We start from the raw sequence: 26,150 nt of genomic DNA, 5'->3' as shown, positions 1-26,150 counted from the left end.
GAGAGAAAGAAAAAATTCTATACAGTGACAAAGCCTACTGTGGATTATTTCCTTTCAAACCTTTGCAAACATTATATTGACACACACATTCCCAGCAAGCTCAAACCCAACACCCACCACATCATATATATATATTTATGTCAAAAGGAGTGCTACTGAGAGTGGCAAATGTATACAACAAAAGACAGGGGAGCCCAATGCTACATCCAATTGACAAAACATATACATATATATGTGTCAAAAGGAGTGCTACTGAATGTGTGTGTTAATTCTATTTCTAACTGGCAACAGTTGTTTGGAGGTAGGTGGCCCACCCTCCCAGAGCTAATCCCTCCCCACCTTTTTAACTTGGGAGTTTTTTTCATTTTGCAGTATGGACAGGACCTAATATGGTTGTTCCCCCTCATACAGAGGTAAAAGGAAGGGTTCACAGTGTAGTGTTAGGACCTGCAAATTTGGTTATACCTTGATGTTGGTATGCAGACTTATGATGCTTTGGCCAAAGCATCACAACTAAATAACCAAGATAATATTATTGAAGTATTTAACTTTATACTTATTACCATATAGTTTTCATCAATTGGATGTAGCATTGGGCTCCCCTGTCTTTTGTTGGAAACATTATATTGTACTGACTCATAACTGCTTTTAGAAACCCCAGTGGTTTGAATAAGTCGGCATTCAGATTGGTAGAGGATTGATTATTGCCAATAATAGAAACGTGTATCCATCTCCGATGCTCTTACATCATTAGGACACTGAAGAGGTCAAATGTCACTGGAGTTTCACTTAATATCACAGTAATGATGAGCCATGTACATATTTGGTTTCTGCTATGATTCTATCCTAAACGTTAGTGTTGAAATCTAACTATGACGGAATTCTATGCCAGCAGCAAAAAACACAATTGATAAGAACCCCAACATGGGTACCTTACAGTAGGGGTGCGCAAACTTCCTGCGCTGTGCCCCCCCCCCCCCCCCCCCCCCCACCACCACCCGCCTGCTCTCCCTCTGGGTTGCACCCCCTTACCTTTAATGCGTGGTCAAATTACGTTGCGTGGTCAGGTGACATTACTCGACCCCGTGGCATCATTTCAAACCGCGTCTCCATGGCAACGGGCGTCAAATGACGCCGTGGGGGTCATATAATGTCACATGACCTCTGCGGCGTCATTTGACGCCCGTCGCCATGGAGATGCGTAGACCGAAGCCTGGTTAGTGAGAATACAGAGGCCTCGTGCTGAAGAGCTGTAACGGCCGCGCCCCTCAAAAACTCTCAGGGGGCGCGCCCCCCAGTTTGTGCACCCCTGCCTTACAGTAACTGTAGTAACAATACTGGGTGTCTGGGGGGAAAAAAAAGTGTGTCTCACCCATTTACTGGGTTTATATGAGTAATAACAGCAATAACGTTTTACATTGCTCTTTGCTGGGTTGTCAGTGACGCGTCGCCATGGCAACGCGGCGTCAAATGACGAGGCAGGGTCACTTGACGTCACATGACCCGCGACATCATTTGACGCCAAGTCCTTGGAGAGGGGGGGCGCGATCGCTGCGGCTGCCGGGTAGGGAGGCGCAGCTCAAGAAGTTGGCGCACCCCTGCTGTAACACAAGTGCAAAAGCATTCTTACATATTTACTGAATTAAGCCGCTGACATTTCAGTACATCTGCACATCCAAACAGAGAGAGTATATTTATCAGCATGCAGTAAAGAGGGAGTGGGAAAGCTTAACAAACACTGAGGCAGTGATTAATAGTAAATTTAAATGGGTTCAGTCTGAGAAAGGCGTATAAATAAGTATATTAGGAGAGAAAAAGACTCGCGTATAGCACACAATGCAAGCAGTTGGATGAAAAAATAAATGTATCATTAATGTTGATGGCCTTAAATATAAACAAACTCAGCACGAGTTAGAAAAGTAGTGTGAATTGCTCAAAAAGTGTGTGTAGTAGTATCCAGCTCTACACACACGTATTTATTGTCATGCATCTACAAATGTAGCCACATTCAGCCAGAGTGTAGCACAAAACCACAACACATTACTTTTAAGGGAGGGAAAAACTGCTGTTGTGAGATTTCACTGCTGCGGCTTTTCATCAGATGTGGTTCAACAGTGAGATGCGTAACATCTGTATATGGACTGTAACTATATAAAGCCAACCATACATTAGAGACAATTTTGTGTATATGCAATGGGTTATGTACAGTAGTTATGTCACAAATGTTTTGAATGGGTCTTAATGATGGGGAGAAGGAGCACTGCAGATAGAGAGAAAGGGAATTCAAAGGTTGGGAGTAGCAGGTGAGAAAATGTATAGGTGACAATGAGCAGTGAGATTGGGAAAGGAATGTGACAGGAAAGTCATTTATTATTACACCAATAAAACTTACATAGGATTATGAGATGGACCTGTTACCGAGACTTTTTGGAAAGCGTAAGTCATCTTCTGACGTGCACAATATGTAATAAGCTGCCCTTTGTAGTCCGTTGATAAGTCAGCCATTATCAATAAATAAATCCTGAAAATAAAAAATAAACAAACAGTTTATCAGCATTATTGTTTGCACCTTCCATAAACAAAGAATATAGGCACATCCCTAATACTTTATCTAGGAATTGCCTTGTAATTTGTCTACAATTAGGTTGGTTGGCATCCACAGTACATGAAAATGTATGCTCAGTAATCAATTAAACAATGTGTATTTGAATAGAGCCAGCACATTTTTCTGCACCATAATCCCTGCTACGTTTAATATTTGAATCACAAAGCAAAATGAAAACAATTTAAAATAATAATTTCATCTTAAAAACATAAGATTTTTGAAGCACAGTGTTCCTGTTCAAAGCATTTAAAACATACTTCGTTTTGAGTTGCAGACAAAGTGACCAACATTATGTTGCTGATATGTGAAACAGGTCCAACCACAGTAAAGCCATCATCTTTACCACTAGGTCATTCCTTCACCAATCATTTGGAAAAATGCAAGTCAAGGGATCACTCTTCATCTCCTTTCTTGTTCATTGTGCTAATATTAATGCCTGGCTACAGAATAAAGTCGCGTCCATGGTGAGCGCGTCGTCGCGATCAAAAAGCCATGCCTCAATGTGGCAGGCCATAGAGCGCGCTCGCGATGCAGAGCACAGGCGCTCTCAATGCGCGAGGAAACAAATACATGTGTTTCTGTCGCGCGACGGCCAGGTCACATGAGCGGTTCACCCAATGAGGGTGAACCAGCTCTGTGACGTCACGGACACGCCCCCGTCACGTCAACCTAGAGGGCACAAATCGCTCCAGCTAAAGGTGGACCCACCACGGACGTGGACTAACATTACAAAAATGCATGCCGGGCTAAAAACAGTGTTCACTTTTGTTCTACATCTTCCAGTCCCATTGGGAGTTGGAATCCGTGGCTGTGCTACTCATCATCACCTCTCTTCTTTTTGTTAAAAGAAAAGAGAAAAAATGTTCTGTTTGCAGTAAAAAATGAAAACATATTCTGGATATACTGCACTCAAACATATAATAAAAATGGCACCCCAGTACGAACCTTTTATGTAAAAGTATTTACCACAGGTGCACAAACTCCGCTGATCCTGACGTCCCAAAGTTGTATCTAAAAGTGTTGTTTCAAGCAAGCAGATTGCAGTCAAAAGTAAAATACTTTCTCTGTTTTTATTAACATAATCAGAGCACGTACATTCATAGTAACGTTTCAGGGCACTAAGTCCTTTCCTCTGACCTTCACCCATTATCTTATTGTGAAAGCACAAAATCTAAACATTTAAATACCTAAAAAAATAAAATTACTCAACCAATTCCCACCCCCTGTGGTCGAAACAGTTTAGATTGTGTGCTTTCACAATAAGATAATGGGTGTAAAGTCTGAGTAAAGGGCTTAGTGCCATGAAACATTACCATGGATGTACCTGCTCTAATTAGGTTACAGAGAAAGTATTTTACTTTTGACTCCTGTGTGCCTCTTTCAATCTGCTTGCTTGAAACTACACTTTAGTATGCATTATGGCCCACAAAAGGAGAAAGGGAGCATTATTACTGCACTGCCTCTGAATTACACAGGGGTACCCTTAGGCACAGAGAGATGGCAATTTGCACAATCTACTCTTGCAACTGCTAATTTGTGTCACTGTAATCTCTGTGGAATTTGAATGTAATATTAAGGAACAGTGTACCCAATCCTGCTTTGCTAGTACAAGATTGGGCATGCTGTGACAGGTCAGTGTGCGCGGCACCACTTAGGCCGCGAGCGCGACCTCGCGCTCCTCGCGAACAAAAGGCCGTACCTCTATGAGGCAGGCCTTCGAGCGCACAACCTATGAAGCGCGACTGATTCTCGGCCAGACAAACAATTATCAGTTTGTCACGCAATGGCAGGGTCACATGCATGGTTCAGCCAATGAGGGTGAACCGCTCACGTTACGTCACGGCCACGCCTCCCTGCACGACATCGCAATTGCATAGTGCATGTTTCGCACGAGCGACAGGCGCATGTGACGTCACTCGCTCTGTTGCACGCGGCCACTATAAACGCTGCCTTAATGTGAAGTGAGGAGGGGGTGGTATCGAAAAGCACATAGGCGCAAAAGATGGGGGAAGAAGCGAGGTAGAGAGTACCTGGACTCTGCCGACCCCTACTTACAATTAAGCACATTCTCATTTCAAAACGACTAAACTATACTTATGTTACTAATGAGATCAATACTATTCTATTTCAGAGGGATTTAACTAAACTTACCCTAGTGATTTCAGGTGTTACTGTAAATTCACTATACAATATATGTAATAGGATTAAATGATATCCACAATTACAATAATCTCATTTTAAATTGTTAATGTAATGATTATTGTTTGTCTGTTTTAAAGATGTATATTAAGGAGGCCTTAGATGGAGTTGAAAAGTCTTCATTTAAGTATAGAGATCTTCCTTCTTACACACCCAACTTAAACCATACAACAAACTTTGTATACTGCGTGTCCCTGTCACCTTGTCACAGTAACAGTGCGTGTCCCTGCCACCTTGTCACAGTAACAGTGCATGTCCCTGTCACCTTGTCACAGTGTGAGGATTCGCCATTCTGGCGGTTCTGTCCCCTTAACCCTTACCCGCTCGTCTGGTTCCTGTGGCACTCAAGAAAGGCAGCCTAGCGGTGGTACTCATGCGCTGCGCGCGGGCTGTGCGCGGGCTGTGCGCAGATTCCGTAGGTCTCCGCTGTTGCTGGGTCCACTCTCTTGCCTCTGGCATTGACGCACGACACATGTGCGGTGAGTGGTCTCCCCGGCGGTCTGCAGTCCCTGCCTCTCGTTCCCGCCACCGCCCTGACGTCAGAGCTACGCGGCACAACAGTACTCCGCGCTCCTCCTCTGTCTCCGCGGGCCCCCCCTCCAGTCTCTGCCCCCGTACTGGCGCGAGTGTCGTGGCGCACAACCGGGTCGCCAGCGTGATGCGCGGGCGCACTTTCTGGAAGCTCCACCTCGGTCTCAATCGGCTGCACCTGTGCGATCCAGCAGCCTATCAAGGAAGGTGGTTCTACTTCCTGGATGCCTCCCATTGGTGGGAGGTCCTTTAAATATGCTGTTTGAACTCACATTCCTTGCCGAGCATAACTTCTGTTTGACACTCACTGCTTCTAGCCTGTCTGCCTCTTACCTTGCTGCCTGACCCTGCCTAGTACCTTGGACTTCGTGATACACTCCTGCACTAACCCTGGCTTTGGATTACGACGACGCTGCTCTCTCCTGCACTGACCCTGGCTTTGGCTCTACGACGACTCTGCTCTCCCCAATACTGACTTTGGCTACGTACCCAAACGATCCGCTACTCTCCACTCCTAGACCCGGCAAGTACCACGTTTACACTGTCCTCTATAACCCTGACCCGACCTGCAAGATTATCCTCTAGACGCGCCCTCGCGGTTGTGGTCGGCGTTCTATACCAATCCCTACCTCAGCCCCGCGGTCGTGCCTCGTTTGTGGTGAGCTACGCGTAAGGCCTTGCCCCTGCTGCATGCTGCAGCGTCCGCTGCGCTCACCAGAGCCCTCCCCGCAACGGCGCCGGGCCCGCTGCGAGGGGGGGCCGCAGCGCTCGCGCGAGAGCTACTCCTGCAACTCGCGTCGAGCGGCTAGGCACGCCCCCCGGCGGTTCAGCCAATGAGGGCGAACCTGCCGGGTGACGTCATGGCCGCGCCCCCGTCACTCCTCCGGCACGCCCCCCCGGTCTCTGCTCCTGCAGTGAGCTGCAGACCGGGGAATCGCCGGAACGCGCAGCCGAAAGCGCGGGCGCGCATTAGAGCGCCGTGACCGGGGCCTTAGCCTTACACACAGTAACACAGAGTGTCCCCGCCGCCTTGTCACAGTAAGGCTGCATCCATAGTAAGGCCGCAATTATAGTGCCGGGACAGCGCGTGTGTGTGCAAGCACGTTGCGAACCACATGCCCCAATCCTATGAGGCCGTCCAATAGCCTGCACTCATGGTCACTGTCCCACACTGAGTCACTCCTACCACCCATTGTGACCAAGCACTGCCATCTACAGCACTTATTCCCTCACCTGCTGTCTCTGCAAGTTCCCCATCAAACCTCTTAGGCCTTGTCCAGCGTGGTGCTGAGCGAGCGGGCGCGTTCACGCTGGCCATGATGAAACACATTGCAGCAATGTGTGTGGCCACCGTGAGCAAGCGCCTGCTCGGCACTTACCAAGCAAGCAAATTTGAATCTGCCGCTCGCCCACGCGTCACGTGAGCGGGTCGCCAGCTCCGTGACATCTTGGCCGCACCCACCGACATGCCCCCCCCCCCCGCGCACCTAGCCAGCCTCGAATCGCCCAGCCGACAGCGCACGAGCGCCAGCGCGCCCGCTCCCTGCATGGACGCAGCCTAAGGCCTCAGACATGGTCAAAAAGACCGTGCTGAGCCGGCTGAGGGGAAACATTATCCCTATCAGCACGGCTTTGGACGGCGCTTCCGCAGGCGTGCGGAGGCGTGTGGAATTTCAGCCGACAACTCAATTTTAGTTTTCCCGCTGAGGGAAGCGCACGGCCGGTCACGTGACTGCCAGAAGCCAATGGCAGTCCGTGACGTGGCGCGCTAGCCCCGCCTCCCGTTCCGCCTCCAGGCCCGCCTCCCACCCGGCACACAAGCGCGCTCGCTGACGCTCATGCTGGGACACGAAAAAGCTCCTGCTTGAGCAGGAGTGTCAGCGCTGCTCAGCGCTCTTCCTTTTCCATGCCCGCGGCCTAAGGGCTCGTCCAGGGTGGCGCTGACACGTTGCGCGCGCCCGCTCGGCGCTCAGCCACTTGCCGAGCAAGCAAATTTGAATTTGCCGCTCGCAAGCGCGTCACGTGAGCAGTTCGTCCAATGAGGGCGAACCAGCTCCGTGACGTAGAGGCCGCGCCCCCGGACGCGCGCGCACCTAGCTGGAAAGGAAAAGCACGGCAGAGTATTGCGCAGCGCTGAAGCGCCAGCGCGCCTCTACCCACCCTGGACGAGGCCTAAGATTGTAAGCTCTTCGGGGCAGGGATTTCCTTTCCTAATGTCTGATTTTGCTGCACTTACTGTATTATTATAATTCCCTATACTGTATTCTTTGTGAAGCGCTGAGTACACTTTTGGCGCTATATAAAAAAAGACATACAATACAACACTGAGTGTCCCCCTCTGTCCTGTCACGGGGGATATGAGAGAACTCACCCCGGGGTTCCCGGGCTCCCCTGACCTCCGCTCCGGTTTGTGGCGCAGAAATGAACTCGCGCGGGTCACCTGCCGCTGTCCTGTGCTCTATGAGCTGTCACTGCGCCAGGCGCTGCCCTGTGCTTGATTCCAGTTAGTTTCGATTCCTGACCACTGCGTACAGCTGACGTTGACCCAAATGGGTGAAGACAGCGGGGTGCCGATTGGCTGAGCTCAGTAAATGGGCGGGGATAAGACAGCTGCGCCCGCCTGTAGGACACATTCCTGCAGCGCGGTTTTAAGTTTCGTTTCCCCTAATAATAATAGTCAGTGTGACTGAGCGTTCAGATCCGCAGAGTGGCTGTAGGAGCCGGAGCAGGGAGGATTGTGGTGGATGCAGGGCACGATCGGGATATATGTGCTGTACACCAACTGTCCCGTCAGTGGCATAAAGTATCCCGCATTCACAGCGGCAGCATGCATCAGTGAGACGCTGCTTCAGTCTGGATGACGTCACGCGAGGGGCGGTGACGCTGCACGGGTGAAATCGAAACTTCTTACAGGTTCCCAAACCAGAGGAGCTGCGCAGGTCAGGGAACCCCGGGTGAGTGCTCTCATACCCCCCGTGACAGGGCAGCGGGGACACTCAGTGTTACTGTGACAGGGCAGCGGGGACACTCAGAGTTACTGTGACAGGGCAGCGGGGACACTCAGTGTTACTGTCACAGGGCAGCGGGGACACTCAGTGTTACTGTGACAGGGCAGCGGGGACACTCAGTGTTACTGTGACAGGACAGCGGGGACACTCAGTGTTACTGTGACAGGGCAGCGGGGACACTCAGTGTTACTGTGACAGGGCAGCGGGGACCCTCAGTGTTACTGTGACAGGGCAGCGGGGACACAGTGTAACTGTGACAGGGCAGCGGGGACCCTCAGTGTCACTGTGACAGGGCAGTGGGGACACTCGGTGTTACTGTGACAGGGCAGCGGGGACACTCAGTGTTACTGTGACAGGGCAGCGGGGACCCTCAGTGTTACTGTGACAGGACAGCGGGGACACTCAGTGTCACTGTCACAGGGCAGCGGGGACCCTCAGTGTTACTGTGACAGGACAGCGGGGACCCTCAGTGTTACTGTGACAGGGCAGCGGGGACACTCAGTGTTACTGTGACAGGGCAGCGGGGACCCTCAGTGTTACTGTGACAGGACAGCGGGGACACTCAGTGTCACTGTCACAAGGCAGCGGGGACCCTCAGTGTTACTGTGACAGGACAGCGGGGACCCTCAGTGTTACTGTGACAGGGCAGCGGGGACACTCAGTGTTACTGTGACAGGACAGCGGGGACCCTCAGTGTTACTGTGTCAGGGCAGCAGGGACACTCAGTGTTACTGTGACAGGGCAGCGGGGACACTCCGTGTTACTGTGACAGGACAGCGGGGACACTCAGTGTTACTGTGACAGGGCAGCGGGGACCCTCAGTGTTACTGTGACAGGGCAGCGGGGACCCTCAGTGTTACTGTGACAGGGCAGCGGGGACACTCAGTGTTACTGTGACAGGGCAGTGGGGACACTCGGTGTTACTGTGACAGGGCAGCGGGGACACTCAGTGTTACTGTGACAGGACAGCGGGGACACTCAGTGTCACTGTCACAGGGCAGCGGGGACCCTCAGTGTTACTGTGACAGGGCAGCGGGGACACTCAGTGTTACTGTGACAGGACAGCGGGGACCCTCAGTGTTACTGTGTCAGGGCAGCGGGGACACTCGGTGTTACTGTGACAGGGCAGCGGGGACACTCGGTGTTACTGTGACAGGACAGCGGGGACCCTCAGTGTTACTGTGACAGGACAGCGGGGACACTCAGTGTTACTGTGACAGGGCAGCGGGGACACTCAGTGTTACTGTGACAGGACAGCGGGGACACTCAGTGTTACTGTGACAGGGCAGCGGGGACCCTCAGTGTTACTGTGACAGGACAGCGGGGACACTCAGTGTTACTGTGACAGGGCAGCGGGGACACTCAGTGTCACTGTGACAGGACAGCGGGGACCCTCAGTGTTACTGTGACAGGACAGCGGGGACCCTCAGTGTTACTGTGTCAGGGCAGCGGGGACACTCAGTGTCACTGTGACAGGGCAGCGGGGACACTCAGTGTCACTGTGACAGGGCAGCGGGGACCCTCAGTGTCACTGTGACAGGACAGCGGGGACCCTCAGTGTTACTGTGACAGGACAGCGGGGACCCTCAGTGTTACTGTGTCAGGGCAGCGGGGACACTCGGTGTTACTGTGACAGGGCAGCGGGGACACTCGGTGTTACTGTGACAGGACAGCGGGGACCCTCGGTGTTACTGTGACAGGACAGCGGGGACACTCAGTGTTACTGTGACAGGGCAGCGGGGACCCTCAGTGTTACTGTGACAGGACAGCGGGGACACTCAGTGTTACTGTGACAGGGCAGCGGGGACCCTCAGTGTTACTGTGACAGGACAGCGGGGACACTCAGTGTTACTGTGACAGGGCAGCGGGGACCCTCAGTGTCACTGTGACAGGGCAGCGGGGACACTCAGTGTTACTGTGACAGGACAGCGGGGACCCTCAGTGTCACTGTGACAGGGCAGCGGGGACCCTCAGTGTTACTGTGACAGGACAGCGGGGACCCTCAGTGTCACTGTGACAGGGCAGCGGGGACCCTCAGTGTCACTGTGACAGGGCAGCGGGGACACTCAGTGTTACTGTGACAGGGCAGCGGGGACCCTCAGTGTTACTGTGACAGGACAGCGGGGACACTCAGTGTTACTGTGACAGGGCAGCAGGGACACTAAGTGTCACTGTGACAGGGCAGCGGGGACCCTCAGTGTCACTGTGACAGGGCAGCGGGGACCCTCAGTGTTACTGTGACAGGGCAGCGGGGACCCTCAGTGTCACTGTGACAGGGCAGCGGGGACACTCAGTGTTACTGTCACAGGGCAGCGGGGACCCTCAGTGTTACTGTGACAGGGCAGCGGGGACACTCAGTGTTACTGTGACAGGGCAGCAGGGACACTAAGTGTCACTGTGACAGGGCAGCGGGGACCCTCAATGTCACTGTGACAGGGCAGCGGGGACACTCAGTGTTACTGTCACAGGGCAGCGGGGACACTCAGTGTTACTGTGACAGGGCAGCGGGGACACTCAGTGTTACTGTGACAGGGCAGCGGGGACACAATGTTACTGTGACAGGGCAGCGGGGACACTCAGTGTTACTGTGACAGGGCAGCGGGGACCCTCCGTGTTACTGTGACAGGGCAGCGGGGACACTCAGTGTTACTGTGACAGGGCAGCGGGGACACTCAGTGTTACTGTGACAGGGCAGCGGGGACACTCAGTGTTACTGTGACAGGACAGCGGGGACCCTCAGTGTTACTGTGACAGGACAGCGGGGACCCTCAGTGTTACTGTGACAGGGCAGCGGGGACACTCAGTGTTACTGTGACAGGACAGCGGGGACCCTCAGTGTTACTGTGTCAGGGCAGCGGGGACACTCGGTGTTACTGTGACAGGGCAGCGGGGACACTCAGTGTTACTGTGACAGGACAGCGGGGACCCTCAGTGTTACTGTGACAGGACAGCAGGGACACTCAGTGTTACTGTGACAGGGCAGCGGGGACACTCAGTGTTACTGTGTCAGGGCAGCGGGGACACTCGGTGTTACTGTGACAGGGCAGCGGGGACACTCGGTGTTACTGTGACAGGACAGCGGGGACCCTCAGTGTTACTGTGACAGGACAGCAGGGACACTCAGTGTTACTGTGACAGGGCAGCGGGGACCCTCAGTGTTACTGTGACAGATCAGCGGGGACACTCAGTGTTACTGTGACAGGGCAGCGGGGACACTCAGTGTTACTGTGACAGGACAGCGGGGACCCTCAGTGTTACTGTGACAGGACAGCGGGGACCCTCAGTGTTACTGTGACAGGGCAGCGGGGACACTCAGTGTTACTGTGACAGGACAGCGGGGACCCTCAGTGTTACTGTGTCAGGGCAGCGGGGACACTCGGTGTTACTGTGACAGGGCAGCGGGGACACTCAGTGTTACTGTGACAGGACAGCGGGGACCCTCAGTGTTATTGTGACAGGACAGCAGGGACACTCAGTGTTACTGTGACAGGGCAGCGGGGACCCTCAGTGTTACTGTGACAGGACAGCGGGGACACTCAGTGTTACTGTGACAGGGCAGCGGGGACCCTCAGTGTTACTGTGACAGGGCAGCGGGGACCCTCAGTGTTACTGTGACAGGGCAGCGGGGACACTCAGTGTTACTGTGACAGGGCAGCGGGGACACTCAGTGTTACTGTGACAGGGCAGCGGGGGTCACACAGTGTTACTGTGAGAGCTCAAGCAAGGGGGTCACTGGCACTGCTGGAATCTCCCACATCATCCCTCATCTGTGGCCATGAAATGCTAACAGGATTTTTATGTGACTATCTTAAATTCATTTTTTGTTTAATTAGCACAGTCAAGAGATACATTTTACTAGTTAATTGTTATATATGTGTAACGTTAATATAGATTACTCTATTAATTATAAGTGTGTGTGTGTGTGTGTGTGTGTGTGTGTGTGTGTGTGTGTGTGTGAAAATATACAGACACACGTGACTTTTGTATAGATAAACATATGTAGCCCTGTTTCTCTCCCCCACAACTTCCCCAGCCCCCTAAGTGAGATCTGGGGGCAGGCAGTAATTATGCTACTGGTGCTAGCTTTACCTGTTGGCTCACAGGGGCCTGAGCCTCTGCCACTGAGAGCCTGGAGTGATGTACTTACAATCCGGTGCAGCACCTCCACCTGAGAGGGATCCCAACCTAGTGGGAGAAGCCCCTTACAGGACCTCAACACAATGATCACACATAGTATAAAATAGAAAGACCTTTACTGGCACATACTAATCTCTTAACAACTTAATGCTCTACTAATGACTACTAAGAATACAACTACCGAGGCACCATGCAAGGCGTACCCCTCTACCGTGTTCCCAACACCCTGTCCCAGAGTCCAACACCCAACCCCCAATGTGTGGGATAGCGCTGCCCACTAAGTTGAGATGTTGGTTGGTGCACATGTTGTATGATACCTGCCGAGTGTGTCTACACCCGGACGCTCCGTCAGGAAAATAGAATGGATCCGCAGAACCCGCGATGAATACGCTTCCACGTGGGGTGGTGTCCTGACAGACGGTCCGACCATGAAGACAGTCTCTTATCTTCTTATGGAGTCTGGTCCCAGACCACAACCATCAGTGCCACGCAGAGTTGCGTCCCTGATCTATCAAACAACTAAAGGGGCAGGGTCCCTACCCAAGGGCCTGTTCCTGTAGCAGCCACACTCTATGCACTTGAGTTGGGGCCTAGGGGATTACCTGGCCTAGTGCAGTGGGTCCCTGACCCCTGCACACACAACCTCCCCTAACCTTGACCCAGCTCCAACTCGCTGTCCTTCCCCAGCGTGCGAAAAGTATCTCCTCAGGGGAAGCTCTAAGCCCTATTGGCTGCTGTGGCCTCGCATGGTTAGTAGCCCCAGTGGCTGCTGGGTGTTGTCCCCGCAGGACCTTTTTATTATTGGGGTCGCGTGCGCTATCTCCCTTGCGCATGCGCGACTTTGTAATGGCTGCCGCCGCTCACATGTGCGCAAACTCAGGAAGGCCCTGCACTAAGGAACGCCACCTCTGCTATTTCCCAATTCCTTTAATGGCCGCCGCAACCCTTCTGCGCATGCGCAAGCACCTGAAACATGGCGGTGCCCTGCGAAGGGAGCCGCCGGCGAGCCCGTCGCCTCATGCACCTCCCCGCAACACCCCCCACGGCAGCGGAGGTAAGAGGGGAACGGAGGACCGGAGGGGACCTGGCTACACATGCATAACTACGTACACGCAATCGCATTATTCTTGATACGTAGCCCCCTGTTTGCTTTGAGTTAGGACGCACTTATAGTGTGCGCGACGGTGACGCGATGGATGATGTCACCTGTTGCTGCTAGCGAAAGTTGTATTTCGCTTTCTGGCGACGTCGCGGGCGATCAGGTCTTTGATTGGTTCAGAGGCTGTCACATGTGGCGACAGCCTCTGAAAAATCAAATCTGACCGGTTTCAAGAATTCATGCTGCCAGCGTCATTCAGTTGCATTGCGCTTCCTATAAGCGCACGCGACGGAGGCAATACATTTGTATTGCCGCGACGTCACCGGCACTATAAGCGCAGCCTTGGGTGTGTAAGAATATGTCAACATGTACCATTTACCCCCCCCCTCCCCCCCTACTGTCTCTGTAAGTTCTCTCTACTTACCAGTTTTAATTGTAAGCTCTTCGGGGAAGGGACTCCTTTTCCTAATGTTATATTTATGTCTCAAGCGTGTATTCCCATTATGTGTTATATTATTCTGTCACGTGTATTACGGCTGTGAAGCACCATCTACATTGATGGCGCTATATAAATAGATATACATACAAATCGCTGAGCAATAAGTAGTTATTCATGAGACTGGGGCCCGTAAAAACTGTATTATTGAAGCACATAACCAAATTACAGAAACACACGAGCAACTATTGAGTGCTGTACCCTGCTTTAGTGTACAGCTATTATCCTTGCTCCCTAATGCAGGGGAGCGCAATCTTTGTTCCCTGCACCCCCTGCTGGCTGTCCCCCTCTCTGCATCCCCCCCTCCTCTCGTACCTTGGCTCGGGCGTTGCCATAGCAACGCGTCTCCAGAAGCCATCTGAGCCAAGGTAAGTGCAGTTTACAGAGGCCTTCACCGCTTCCCCGGCATTTAAGTGCCTCCGGGAAGTGCGTGGGGCCTCTATAAACCCTGTGTCCCCCGCAGACAATTTTGCGTACCCCTGCCCTAATGCAACGTGGTCATCAGATATGTTTTTGAAATGCAGTCGTGTTCACTAAACCAGGGGTGTGCAAACTTTTTTTTTTGTCATCCTCCCCCCCCCCCCTGCTAGCGCCCCCCTCACCTTTTCTCCAGCGTCATGTGGTGTCACGTTGCCATTTGACCACACGGCGTCCTTTGACTCCACCTTGCCATGGCGACAAGTCGCCAGAAGCTGCCGGAGACAAGGTAAAGGATATACAGATGCCTCAGGCGCTCCCCCAGAATTTAATTTAAATATTGTGGTGAAGAACGCGGTGCCTCTATTAGCGCCGCCCCCAACCTCCCACCAGAAAGTTTTGCACGCCTCCCAGTTTGTGCACCCCTGCACTAAACTGCATGTAGCACCCTTGGGGGAAGCTATGTTACTTTATTGGGTTAAGGGTCCTAGGGGGTTAATTGTATGGGTAGTTATAATTGTATCCTCTATCCATCACCTGGTGTGGAGTTACTGGGCAGAAACATAGCCACACCCACCTTCTATAGAAGGTGCCTAGTATGTCACTAGATAAAGATACTTTGAAGAAAATTAATCCTTCCCCTGGTGATAGCCACCTCCAATATATATATATATATGTGTATATATATATATATACAGTGTTCGACAAACCTATACATTTGCTCGCCCCGGGCGAGTGGATTTAACCCCCGGACGAGTAAATATTGGCCCAAGCAGCACACGTTTGGTACTAGGTGGCGAGTACATTTTTTGCAACCACTATATATATATATATATATAGTTATACGTTACCGTTCCAAGGATTGGTAAACGAGACAGCACTCAAAGTTGAAAATCAAAGTGTATTAGTGAAAGCAAAAATACATCCAGAAACCCAACGTTTCGGTCCTACAGAATGGGACCTTCCTCAGGGGGATACAATTTGTATCCCCCTGAGGAAGGTCCCATTCTGTAGGACCGAAACGTTGGGTTTCTGGATGTATTTTTGCTTTCACTAATACACTTTGATTTTCAACTTTGAGTGCTGTCTCTTGTTTACCAATCCTTGGAACGGTAACGTATAACTACATTCTCTATATGGGACGTGCACCTGTGGGTTACCAGCACCTATTGGAGTGCCAACTGCCTTATATGACTATATATATATATATATATATATATATATATATATATATATATATATATATATATATATATATATATATATATATATATATATATATATATATATATATATATATATATATATATATATATATATATATAATGTCATTTCCCAGAATCCCTTGCTGCAGTGGAAGTGCTGTGTGCTGGGTGATGATGGGGAAAGGCGGGGTTGCAGACCTGCCTAAGACATGCAGATGAGCATACAGTTGTATTTATATATATATATATATATATATATATATATATATATATATATATATATATATATATATATATATATATATATATATAAAATTTGGTATGTTTTGTCATTTCTTTAGCTTGCTGGGATTGTGTGTTTATTAATGTATAAAAAGAACTTTTATTCCTTGTCTTAGTGTGTCCTTGCACAGTTAGCAAGCCAATAATTTATTTTGTGTTAGCCATTGTTCTCCTGTGACGCCTACCTCGCGGGGTGTACGGGGCTGGCCAAGGGAACTGTTGCCGGGTCCCCCAATTTCCATTGGCCAGTTCAAAGTTCACGCTCACCAGCAGCTCATCCCCGATGGGCGGTTCAGGGTGCCTAAGCCAGCCCCCTCCTCTGATTTGTGCAGCCAGACGAGCCCTCGTCCTCCGATTGGCTGCAGCATCAGAATCCGTGTTCTGTTTGGTCGGCGGCCCCTGCTCCATGAAAATTATAGGAGACCGAGGGCTATGTAAGAAACACGGCTGATCAGAGTACCAGAAAGAGTTTGGCATGGATCTGGAGAAATCTTAGAGCGCGTTGAGAGTGTTCGTAGATACTCTTGGATCGTGAGACGGAGACTGTGACGTCACGACTGGTGGGCGATTCGAAAGTGCAATTCAAAGAATAGCACAGAGAAACCAGAGGAGAAACTGTTCAAGGCAAGCCTACTGAAGCAGGTCCCTGCCCTAGTTGAGGCTAGATTCTTCCCCCTCAGGCCCCAGTTGGTGAGTGTCACACTGCAATTGTGTGATTTGTGTGTTTGCTGGCTTGCCAGAATAAACTTTAGTTTATTCAACTATTGTGTCCTGTCTGGTGATCGTGATCCCGGTGGTAAAGATGTTTAAAAGTTCTGAACTCTGGTGACACATACATTTTTAAATCTGTAAGGAAATGAAGAGTGCCCTTTCTGTCACATTTAGTCTGCTAGCTAGAGGACCAAGAAATGTTTACGATTCCCCTTTGAAAATACTTATGGCCCAATCAAGTCACATCTCTGGTACATCTGCTCACTGTCATTAGTCAGTACAATTATAAACATAGCCTTGTTTTGTTGACCCATTAAAGCAGCAATACAACAATTACCATTTTTTTTTTCTTATTTTAATATGTAAAGCATGTGACAATGTAAAATTCTACATTCTTACCTAAGCTGGCAATCGTTTGGTGCTCCTGTAATAAATCTGTAAAATAAAATGCTGATTGTGTGCCTAACTAAATGGCCGCCTTTCAGTTCCAATCCTTCAGTCAGTGTAGCTTAGCAGCTACAATATCGGGATATTACTAAGGTAACATTGGCTATTGTTAAAGTTTACAGCTCAAAATGCTTGGAATATTGGCACCAAATTATTCCAAACAGGAAAGTGTTACAATGATCTTGAACTCCTTGGGAGGTTTAGCTAAAGCCTGCTATAGAAATCAAAGGATGCTCAGTATATTAAAACTCATTAAAAATAGCATCAAGAGTTGAATAAAAAAAGAAAGAAAACAGGTAATTGTTATCTAATACTACAGAACTGATTTATTTAAAAAAAAAAACATAAGATTTTACGTTTTGCTGCTTTATTGCAAAACCATGTTAACACAGGTAACCTCAAAGACCGACAAATAGGTCGTTTTCAAATTAAAGTTAACCTCTTGTTTGTTGTATTGTTAACACTACTTAATAGGTTTAATGGATTAATGTGAACCAGCATACATTTCAATGCGTGGATGCCAAAGAACCTAATTGCTGGAAAATTACTAGCCAATTCCTAATTAAATTGTCAGCGATTATCTATATTTTTGTTTGTTTGTTTGTTTTTGGAAGGTGCAAACAAGAATGCAGAGGAACTAAGTTTATTTCTTTTCTACTTTCAAGGGTTACTTGCTGAACTAAAGATGCAAAATCTAAACTACAAAGGGCATCTTATTACATATTGTGTATGTAACAACATGAATCCAGATTTCCGAGAAGTCCTAGTAACGGGTCCACCTCATGATCCTACGTAAGTTTTATAAGTGTAATAATGTATTTTCTGTCGCATTCCTTTCCAAGTCTCACTGCTCTTTGTCACCTGTAACGTTTCTCACCAGTCACTCCCTACCTTTTGGAGTTCCTTTCCTCTCATGATCTTCCGTGCTCCTTCTCTCCCATCATTAAAGCAGCAGTCCTGGTTTCACTTTTTTTTTTTTTTTACATTTATTTATTTTTTTCCTATTTGTAGCATGTCGTACTGTAGCATTAATGAGAAATAATGACCTAAACTGCCGATCAAGATCAGACAATATCCTGTTATGTGGTGCTATCGAAATGGCCACCTTCTTACTCTACTTAAAGCTGTGAAATAATACAGTAATAGCATGTTCTTGTATAGAGCTGCTAGTTTTACATAGCGCTTTACAGAGACATTTTGCAGCACAGGTCCCTGCCCCGTGAAGCTTACAGTCTATGTTTTTGGTGCCTGAGGCCAGTGCCGTCTTAACGCATGGTCACGGTGGGCAGTTGCCCAGGGGCCCCACGAGCATAGGGGCCCCATGCTAATCTATGCACAAACCAGTATTTAACACTAATTTTCCGATCACCCGCCTCAACATTCAAATCTCTCGCTAACTCGGTAGAAGGAGAAAAATTACGACTTGCAGTGGAAGGTTGGCAGGGCCCAGTGCACTACTTTGCCCGGGGGCCTATAATATTGTTAAGACGGCCTTGCCTGACGCACAGGTAGATAAAGTGACTTGCCCAAGGATCTGGGAGTTCCCCAGCTTCACACTCCATGCCAGTTAGTGTCTTTACTTACTGAGCCACTCCTGCTGCAGGTGCAGCTGATCTGTAACATTATATTACTAAGTGTAACACATTATTGTTACAGCTTTCAGAGTAATAGACAGTCAGCGGTTTGGAACACAGGAACAAATCTGTTTGTGATATTTTGTTGCCAAAGGGAAGGGCTACAAAATGTGTGTGTGTGTGTGTGTGTGTGTGTGTGTGTGTGTGACCCTGTTTCACTAGAAGTGGATGTGACTTTCTAAATTGTTTCAATAGCAACCAAAAGATTATCAGTACATTAAAAACATGATTAAAAATGGCATTAAAAATAAGGGGGGGAAAGCACACCATATTATCTAATACTACAGAAATTATTTAGAAAAAGAACCATATAGGATTTTGTATGTTTTGCTGCTTTAAGACCCATTTAAAACCTTTGTGGCAACTACGCAAACCACTGCATACACCCAAAAATGTCTCTAATGTACTGTACGGATGGCTTTATATAGTTACAATCCATTTACAGATGTTGCGCGTCTCACGGTTTATAGCCACATCTGATAAAAAGCCGCGGCAGTGAAATCTCACAGCAGCAGCTTTTCCTTAACTCTTTCAGTGCCAACGGTGCTTGCCATTTGGGTAGACATTTGTTCAAGTATGATTCCTTTGTTCTGCTTCATATGTACTTATGAAAACTATATATTGGGTTTTTTTCCGTACAAGTTAAGCTATTGGTATCTGTCTTGGGTAATTGCATGTCATGTGACCAAGATATAGTTACATAGTAGATGAGGTTGAAAAAAGACGTACGTCCATCAAGTTCAACCTATGCTAAATTTAGACAACAAAAACAGAAAAAATAGTGGCGCCCTTGCATAAATAAAAAGTGATTAAAACACTTTAAAATGCAAATATCATAAATTATACAATGTAAACGAATACAACCGTATGGTGATAGAAAAGGCTGACTATGATTCCCAATGTCTGCGCCCGCCTCCAGAGAGGGGATGATGGGATCCAACCGTCAATCAGCACATGTGAATAAATAAACACAGCAACATAGTGTGATATGGTTAACGTAATATATCCCTAAAATATAAGGGTTAAGGTGGAAAGGATTCAGAGTGTTAGAACAAAGCGACTAAAAATGAGAATATTTAATACACATGAAAAACAAAAAACAATTAAAAACATGAAATGCCACAGCTCTTGCGTCAGGCTCCTGTGGAATCCTACTTACAAGAAGCAGGTAGGACAAGCGCCTGAGAATGAAAACATCCACGAGGAGTGACTGCCTCTCCACTTCAGATATCCTGCACGGGTATTCCTCCGTCTCCTACTCAGACCAGCTGGGTGGCTCGGTGGGAACTCCGTCTGCTTGGGAGTCGCTTAATGCTGTCAGACCTCTCATGCTCGCGGCACAGGTATCTCTATCCGTAGTCTGCTCAGGCTCTCCCGCTCTCGCGAGATGCTGCTGATGGTAAAGGCAGATGTCCGTATAGGCTCCTCAGCTCAACGATGCTCGCAGATTGTTGGGATGTGCGCTTGAACGCCAGGACGCAGGGTCTGTGACGTCACCCTACGCGTTTCGCGGATTGATCCGCTTCCTCAGGGGTATAATGAAATGTGAAAATAGTCCCTCCCATTTAGGATTAAATAGTCCCAAAAGAGTCCACCCCTAATGGGGAAACATGTGTATGGAATCAAGTCCAATAATAGTACATACGCTCAACACTCTGAAAAGAAAACACTTTGAACATTCTAAAATATAAATAGTAAAAATAAATCCTGATAAAATACTAATGAGAAAAAGAAAGAGAGAACAATGTGATAAATACTTATTAGCCTAACATGATACCAGCTATTAATAAACTTATTGTTATATAATTATATGTGAACCACACATTTCAATTATATTTATACATGATTCTAAACGCAAATTACATATAAACTATTAAAAAATGGATCTTAGCTGATCTTTATAGTTTCAATATTGATTGGAAAGATAGGTCCTATACCTTATATATATTTATGTACTAGAATTAGTACTAGATTTGTGTAGTCAAGAAAAATAGAATTTTTAGATTTGGAAATATCAATTACTGATCAAGTTATACATACTCAGACATACTACAAAATTTACAAGCAAACAATTATTTGCTGGCGACAAGTCATCACAATCCGACTTGGATAAAAAACATCCCTGAAGACCAACTCATAAGATTGAGGAGAAATAACAGCAATAAAGATAAATTCATGCAGCAAGCATTGGATCTGAAATCAAAATTTGTGGAAAGGGGCTATTCTAGAGAACTGTTAGACAAAAACATCAGAGAGGTAGAACAGCTAGATAGACAAGATCCATTAAAATATATAACTAAACCAACCAATGCGGCACAACAATTATCATTTGTAACTAATGTGGCAGGACGGCCTCGCGGCGGGGTCAGTAAGACGCTTGACACGATGGGAAACTTTAAACACTAGTGGTTTATTAGCCACAACCAAAATAAGTACGGGTGTACTGTCCCTTTAAGAAACTACTTTCTTGCAAATTAAAGCCTAGTCCCGTTAGGGACACTAACTCACTTCTTGAGCCCTTACTAACAGGACAGCCAGCTAATCTGGTCATGCCCAAAACATGCTACACAAACGATAACCAATAAGCATAATAAGAATAAAGTCTTATCTGTTTGAGCTCCAAACAGCAAACAGGAACACGGTTCCGTGGAGCAGGCTGTGTCCAGCCTCGCAGCAATGTTTATCTTTATCCTGGGTTGGGGTCCCAGCTGGTCCCAGCAGCAAAGCTCCTCGCAGGACTGGGGACCAGAGCAGCAGCAGCTGCTATGGCTTCCAAGCCGGGAGAGTTCTCTCCACCTTCCTGTGGAAAAACAAGCTCACCTTGTGTGAGCAACTTCCTGCTTTTTAAAGCACTTGTTTCACTCATGAGTTCAGCCCCTGTTTAATTAGGCTGCAGGTGTGCTTCTTTCTGTCTGAGGAGATTAACACTCTGTGAACTGGCTGCAGCGTCTCTCCATTCACTATTCCAGCCTACTGAGTTAGTGACTCTGTCACATATCCCTCTCCCCAGCGAAACATTGTCCTGTGGAGCGGCCCGTGCACCATTCCCGTGCACCAGCATCTTCGTCGAAAATGTCTGATGTCGGCCCTTCCCTCCCCCTTTTTTTTTCTTGCCTTCCAATTTAGGCATTTTCTTTTTGGGGTAATTACCAGGCTACCTGTGTCTGAAGACTGGTACCTCCCTATCTCTTTGTCTTGTGCCAGTTTCAGTTTAAGGTTGATGCTCCACTTTTGTTGTGTCTCTTCTTGACAAGGTTCCTGAGCATCCTGCTGTCTATTAGCTCTCTCTGCCAGGACTCTACGCCACGCTGTGACCTTGATCTGTAAATCCTGAAGATGCATTGTTGTCCTTGTCCTCTTGTGCTCAGAGTCTCCCTTATCCTGTAGAAGAGCATTGACCTCGGTCAGCTCATTCCATACACTCGCCAGTGACTGTTTGGCCTTCTCTTTTGGACCTTTCTTCCTCAGTGTACCTTCAGTGTTGGGTTCCACACCATTTATCTTCAGTACTTCAACTTGGTCGGGATTCCTTTTAACCCGAAGTACACCCCATGGCACCTCCCTTTTACGGTCAGCAGACTCATAGGCTTGGGCCTTTCTGTCTTGACTCTTTAACTTACTCTGTTGGAAGATTTGCTGGACCATATGTGCGGTCTTTCTCCCCTTATGATCACGGGCACACTTCCGTCTCATTCGCGGCTGTCTCTTCACAGTGGCTGCCCTCATGGCAAGGAATCCACTTTGTGTCCCCTGGGCACTGTAGTTTGATTGGATTCTTACTGTGCTAGTGCATCGCAATTTGGCCTTCGCATTCCGTGCCTTGTGGAAAGTAGACTGTAGTTCTGCAACGGTATCACGGTCATGCTTCCTGGAGTGCCTCCCTTGTTTAATCTCTACCGCCACCTTTTCCTTGGACTGCTTCAGTAACCCAAACGTCTGTCTTGGGGTTGCAAGCTTTTCCTCCAGCTTCATCTGAGAAACCTCCTGCTGGTCAGCCGTAGAGTCCAACGTAGTGCCCCGCTCAGTCTTCAGAGCCTCAAGCTCCTTGACCAGGTCACACTTTTGTTTCTCCGCCATATTGCGGCCAGCACACTCAGACTCCAGGTCCTTCCTCAGGTCTTGAAGCAGTCCTTCTGCCTTTCTTCTTTCACTCAGTGCGGCTGCTAGTTCATCTTCGTTAGAATTGAGTCGCGATTCTACGTCTCCTAGCAGACTCAGAGCAAGGCTTAAATCTGTCTCTCTTTCTTTATTCTGGACCTGCAGCTGCTGGTGCTCCTCCCGGACCTTGTCTAGCTCCAGCTGTAGCCGGGCCCCCTCATTGGTCGTGTAGTCCAGCCGCTTGTGGATATCAGCGATCTCGGTTTCATGGTGCAACATCAGGCAAGCCACCTGTCGGACGGTCACCTTCTTCTGCTCGGCGAGCTGTATCTTGCGCTCAGCAACCTGCGTTTGCAGCTCTTCAATCTGATGCTGCCAGTCCCCTCTCAGGGCCTTCACCTCTTCCCGGTGCTTACTCTGGGTTTGCATCAATGCCTCCTCCATCTTTTTGAGCTCTGCAGTTCTTGTCGCCAGTATCGCTGTTGCTTCTGTCTTCCAGGCTTCTTTCTCCTTGGCATACTGACTCATGGAGATGGAGTTGCCTCTCTGCTTCTCCAGCTCTTGCTCCAGTCTTTGGACCTTCTCATGTTCCCTCTCACACAGAGTCACCTGGCTTCTAAGCTCCGCCTCCAGCGATGCTCTTGTGGCGCTCAACGTGATCTTCAGCTGCTCCAGGGCGAGGCATTCTTTTTCCAGCATTTTCTCTGCATTCTGCAGAGCAGCCTGTACTTCATTTTTTTCTTGCGCCAATTGCGTCTTCACTTTCTGCGCTTGGTGAAACTTCTCAGTCCCATCACTGACCTGACCAGTCAGGTTTAAAACCTCTTCCTTCAGGTTTATATTCTCCATTTTCACAGTCTCTATATCCCTAAGGACCGTTTCATTGGCTTTCTTCAAAGTACCCAGCTCTGCCCCTAGCGATGCTCTTGTGGCGTACAGCGTGGCCCTCAGTTCCTCATGCTGTTCTGTGGGGACATACTGGGTACTCAGCCGTTCCTGTAGCACTCGCTGCTTCTCCTTGGCTGCTTGCAGACTTGCATGTAGCTCTTGCAGCTGGCTCTGCCATAAGTGCGTTGCCTGTGTGTGCTGCTGCAGGGAGACACGTTGCATCCTCTCTGCATTCTGCAGTGCTTCCTGCACCTCTAGCTTTTCCTGGATCAATTGCTTCTCCACTTTTCCTGCTTGGTGGAGCTTCTTATCACCTTTACTGATTTGATCAGTCAAGTCTGAATTTTTCTGCGTCAGACTTACATTCTCCTTCCTTACAGTCTCTAAATCCCTCAGGGCATTCTCATGGGTTTCCTTCAACATACCCAGCTCTGTGTTTAGACTGTGGCCCTCCTGGCGTGAGAGCTCCAGCTCTGTTTTGAGCGTGCTAGCTTCTTGGTGAGAAACTTCTAAGTCTTTGATGAAGTTTTGCACATCTCTTTGGGACATCTGATAGCATAGTCTCCAGTCAGGACTTGTTCTCTCTGATTCCATGTTAGCAATTGCGGTGTTGGCTTTATTCAAGCTTGTCGTCAGCTCCTCCAACTCACTCCGCAAGAGTTGCTCTGTTTTCTTTAAAGCCGCATACTCTTGTATAGCTGGGAGTATACACCTCTGTACCTCTGCATTAGCTTCTCGCTCCCTATTCAATTGTTTCTGCAAGACATCATAATCACGCTGGGCAGTTTGGAGTGCAGAAATTAAGGCCTCTTTTCCCTGGATCAAGGATTCAGCTTCCCTTTGCTCCTCCTTTTCCTTTGCCACCGTTCCTGTGACAATTCTGCCGGTCACTCTGGTCTGCAGCACATCTCGGCGCCTTTGTGACGCATGTCCTGACAGCGCAGGTTCAAGTGACTTGGTCACTTCCCCTGTGATTTGAGGAACAGTTTTCTTTTTCTTCTTTCTTTTTGCTTTATTAGCTCCAGAGATATCAGTGGTACTGGGCACACGCCACTGGTATCAGCTTCCACATCTTGCTTGCACTCATAGGGCGTTGCTTGCTTTTGCAGCTGTTTGTCTTTGAAAATTTTGGGGCACACATCTTCCATGTGACCTACTTTATGACAGGCCCAGCATACTAATTTCATCTGTGGGTACGGCTCTCCTCCAGGGGCCACATACGGGTCGTCATCATCATCATCATCATCGTATGGCCTGAAGGGACACTGTTTTGTATGGTTATGTACATTGCAAAACTGACACATGACGGCGGCCATTTTAAAACCCCGGATTTTTTTTGTTTTGTTTTCTTCACACCCGACGAGGCAGACTTTGCACAACACACGTAACTTTTATGGGCTTTACAATCTTTGAACCTTCTGGGTTCTTCTTAGGGCAACATCTTTGCCAAAATTCATTTTCACTTTCTTTTTTACCAGACAGGGCAAACTTTGCTCACAGCACTTGCTAGCTGCAAATTCACTCACTTCAGCAAAAGGCATTAGCTTTACACAGCAATCCTTTCATACCCGACGGGGCAAAATTTACACTTAGCGCTTGCTAGCTGTAACTTCCATGCTTCAGCAAAAAATCATTTTTTTTTTCCGCTTGAGTTCAGTGTCTCAACACATCTTCATCTACTGACCCCCAGAGGCGTAGCATCCCACTTCTGACACCACTTGTGGCAGGACGGCCTCGCGGCGGGGTCAGTAAGACGCTTGACACGATGGGAAACTTTAAACACTAGTGGTTTATTAGCCACAACCAAAATAAGTAGGGGTGCACTGTCCCTTTAAGAAACTACTTTCTTGCAAATTAAAGCCTAGTCCCGTTAGGGACACTAACTCCCTTCTTGAGCCCTTACTAACAGGACAGCCAGCTAATCTGGTCATGCCCAAAACATGCTACACAAACGATAACCAATAAGCATAATAAGAATATAGTCTTATCTGTTTGAGCTCCAAACAGCAAACAGGAACACGGTTCCGTGGAGCAGGCTGTGTCCAGCCTCGCAGCAATGTTTATCTTTATCCTGGGTTGGGGTCCCAGCTGGTCCCAGCAGCAAAGCTCCTCGCAGGACTGGGGACCAGAGCAGCAGCAGCTGCTACGGCTTCCAAGCCGGGAGAGTTCTCTCCACCTTCCTGTGGAAAAACAAGCTCACCTTGTGTGAGCAACTTCCTGCTTTTTAAAGCACTTGTTTCACTCATGAGTTCAGCCCCTGTTTAATTAGGCTGCAGGTGTGCTTCTTTCTGTCTGAGGAGATTAACACTCTGTGAACTGGCTGCAGCGTCTTTCCATTCACTATTCCAGCGTACTGAGTTAGTGACTCTGTCACACTAAATATAATCAAATGG

General features: G+C 48.4%; 2 protein-coding genes across 5 annotated transcripts in view; one reads left to right on the top strand and one right to left on the bottom strand.

The window, feature by feature from the left end:
• Nucleotides 1–8,117, bottom strand: part of LOC142493052 (interferon-induced, double-stranded RNA-activated protein kinase-like) — a 144,900-nt gene extending 136,783 nt beyond the window's left edge. The window contains exons 1-2 of one of the 2 annotated variants that reach the window (XM_075596491.1): nt 7,707–8,117; nt 2,393–2,521 (exon numbers count right to left, since the gene is read on the bottom strand). In XM_075596491.1, coding sequence (XP_075452606.1) covers nt 2,393–2,505 — 113 coding nt within the window. In that variant the 5' untranslated portion in view covers nt 2,506–2,521; nt 7,707–8,117. The remainder of the gene's footprint in view (nt 1–2,392; nt 2,522–7,706) is intronic. The other variant, XM_075596490.1, reaches the window with a different exon arrangement.
• LOC142493051 (interferon-induced, double-stranded RNA-activated protein kinase-like) overlaps nt 7,947–26,150 on the top strand; it is a 163,578-nt gene continuing 145,374 nt past the window's right edge. Inside the window, exons 1-2 of one of the 3 annotated variants that reach the window (XM_075596489.1) lie at nt 7,947–8,289; nt 17,803–17,929. In XM_075596489.1, the coding sequence (XP_075452604.1) occupies nt 17,823–17,929 (107 nt within the window). In that variant the 5' untranslated portion in view covers nt 7,947–8,289; nt 17,803–17,822. The remainder of the gene's footprint in view (nt 8,290–17,802; nt 17,930–26,150) is intronic. The other 2 variants (XM_075596488.1, XM_075596487.1) reach the window with 2 other exon arrangements.

Source organism: Ascaphus truei, chromosome 4 (assembly GCF_040206685.1).
Source record: "Ascaphus truei isolate aAscTru1 chromosome 4, aAscTru1.hap1, whole genome shotgun sequence".
Lineage (NCBI taxonomy): Eukaryota > Metazoa > Chordata > Amphibia > Anura > Ascaphidae > Ascaphus > Ascaphus truei.
The sequence above is the reverse complement of the archived record's forward strand: the minus strand, read 5'-3'. Positions and strand labels throughout refer to the sequence as shown.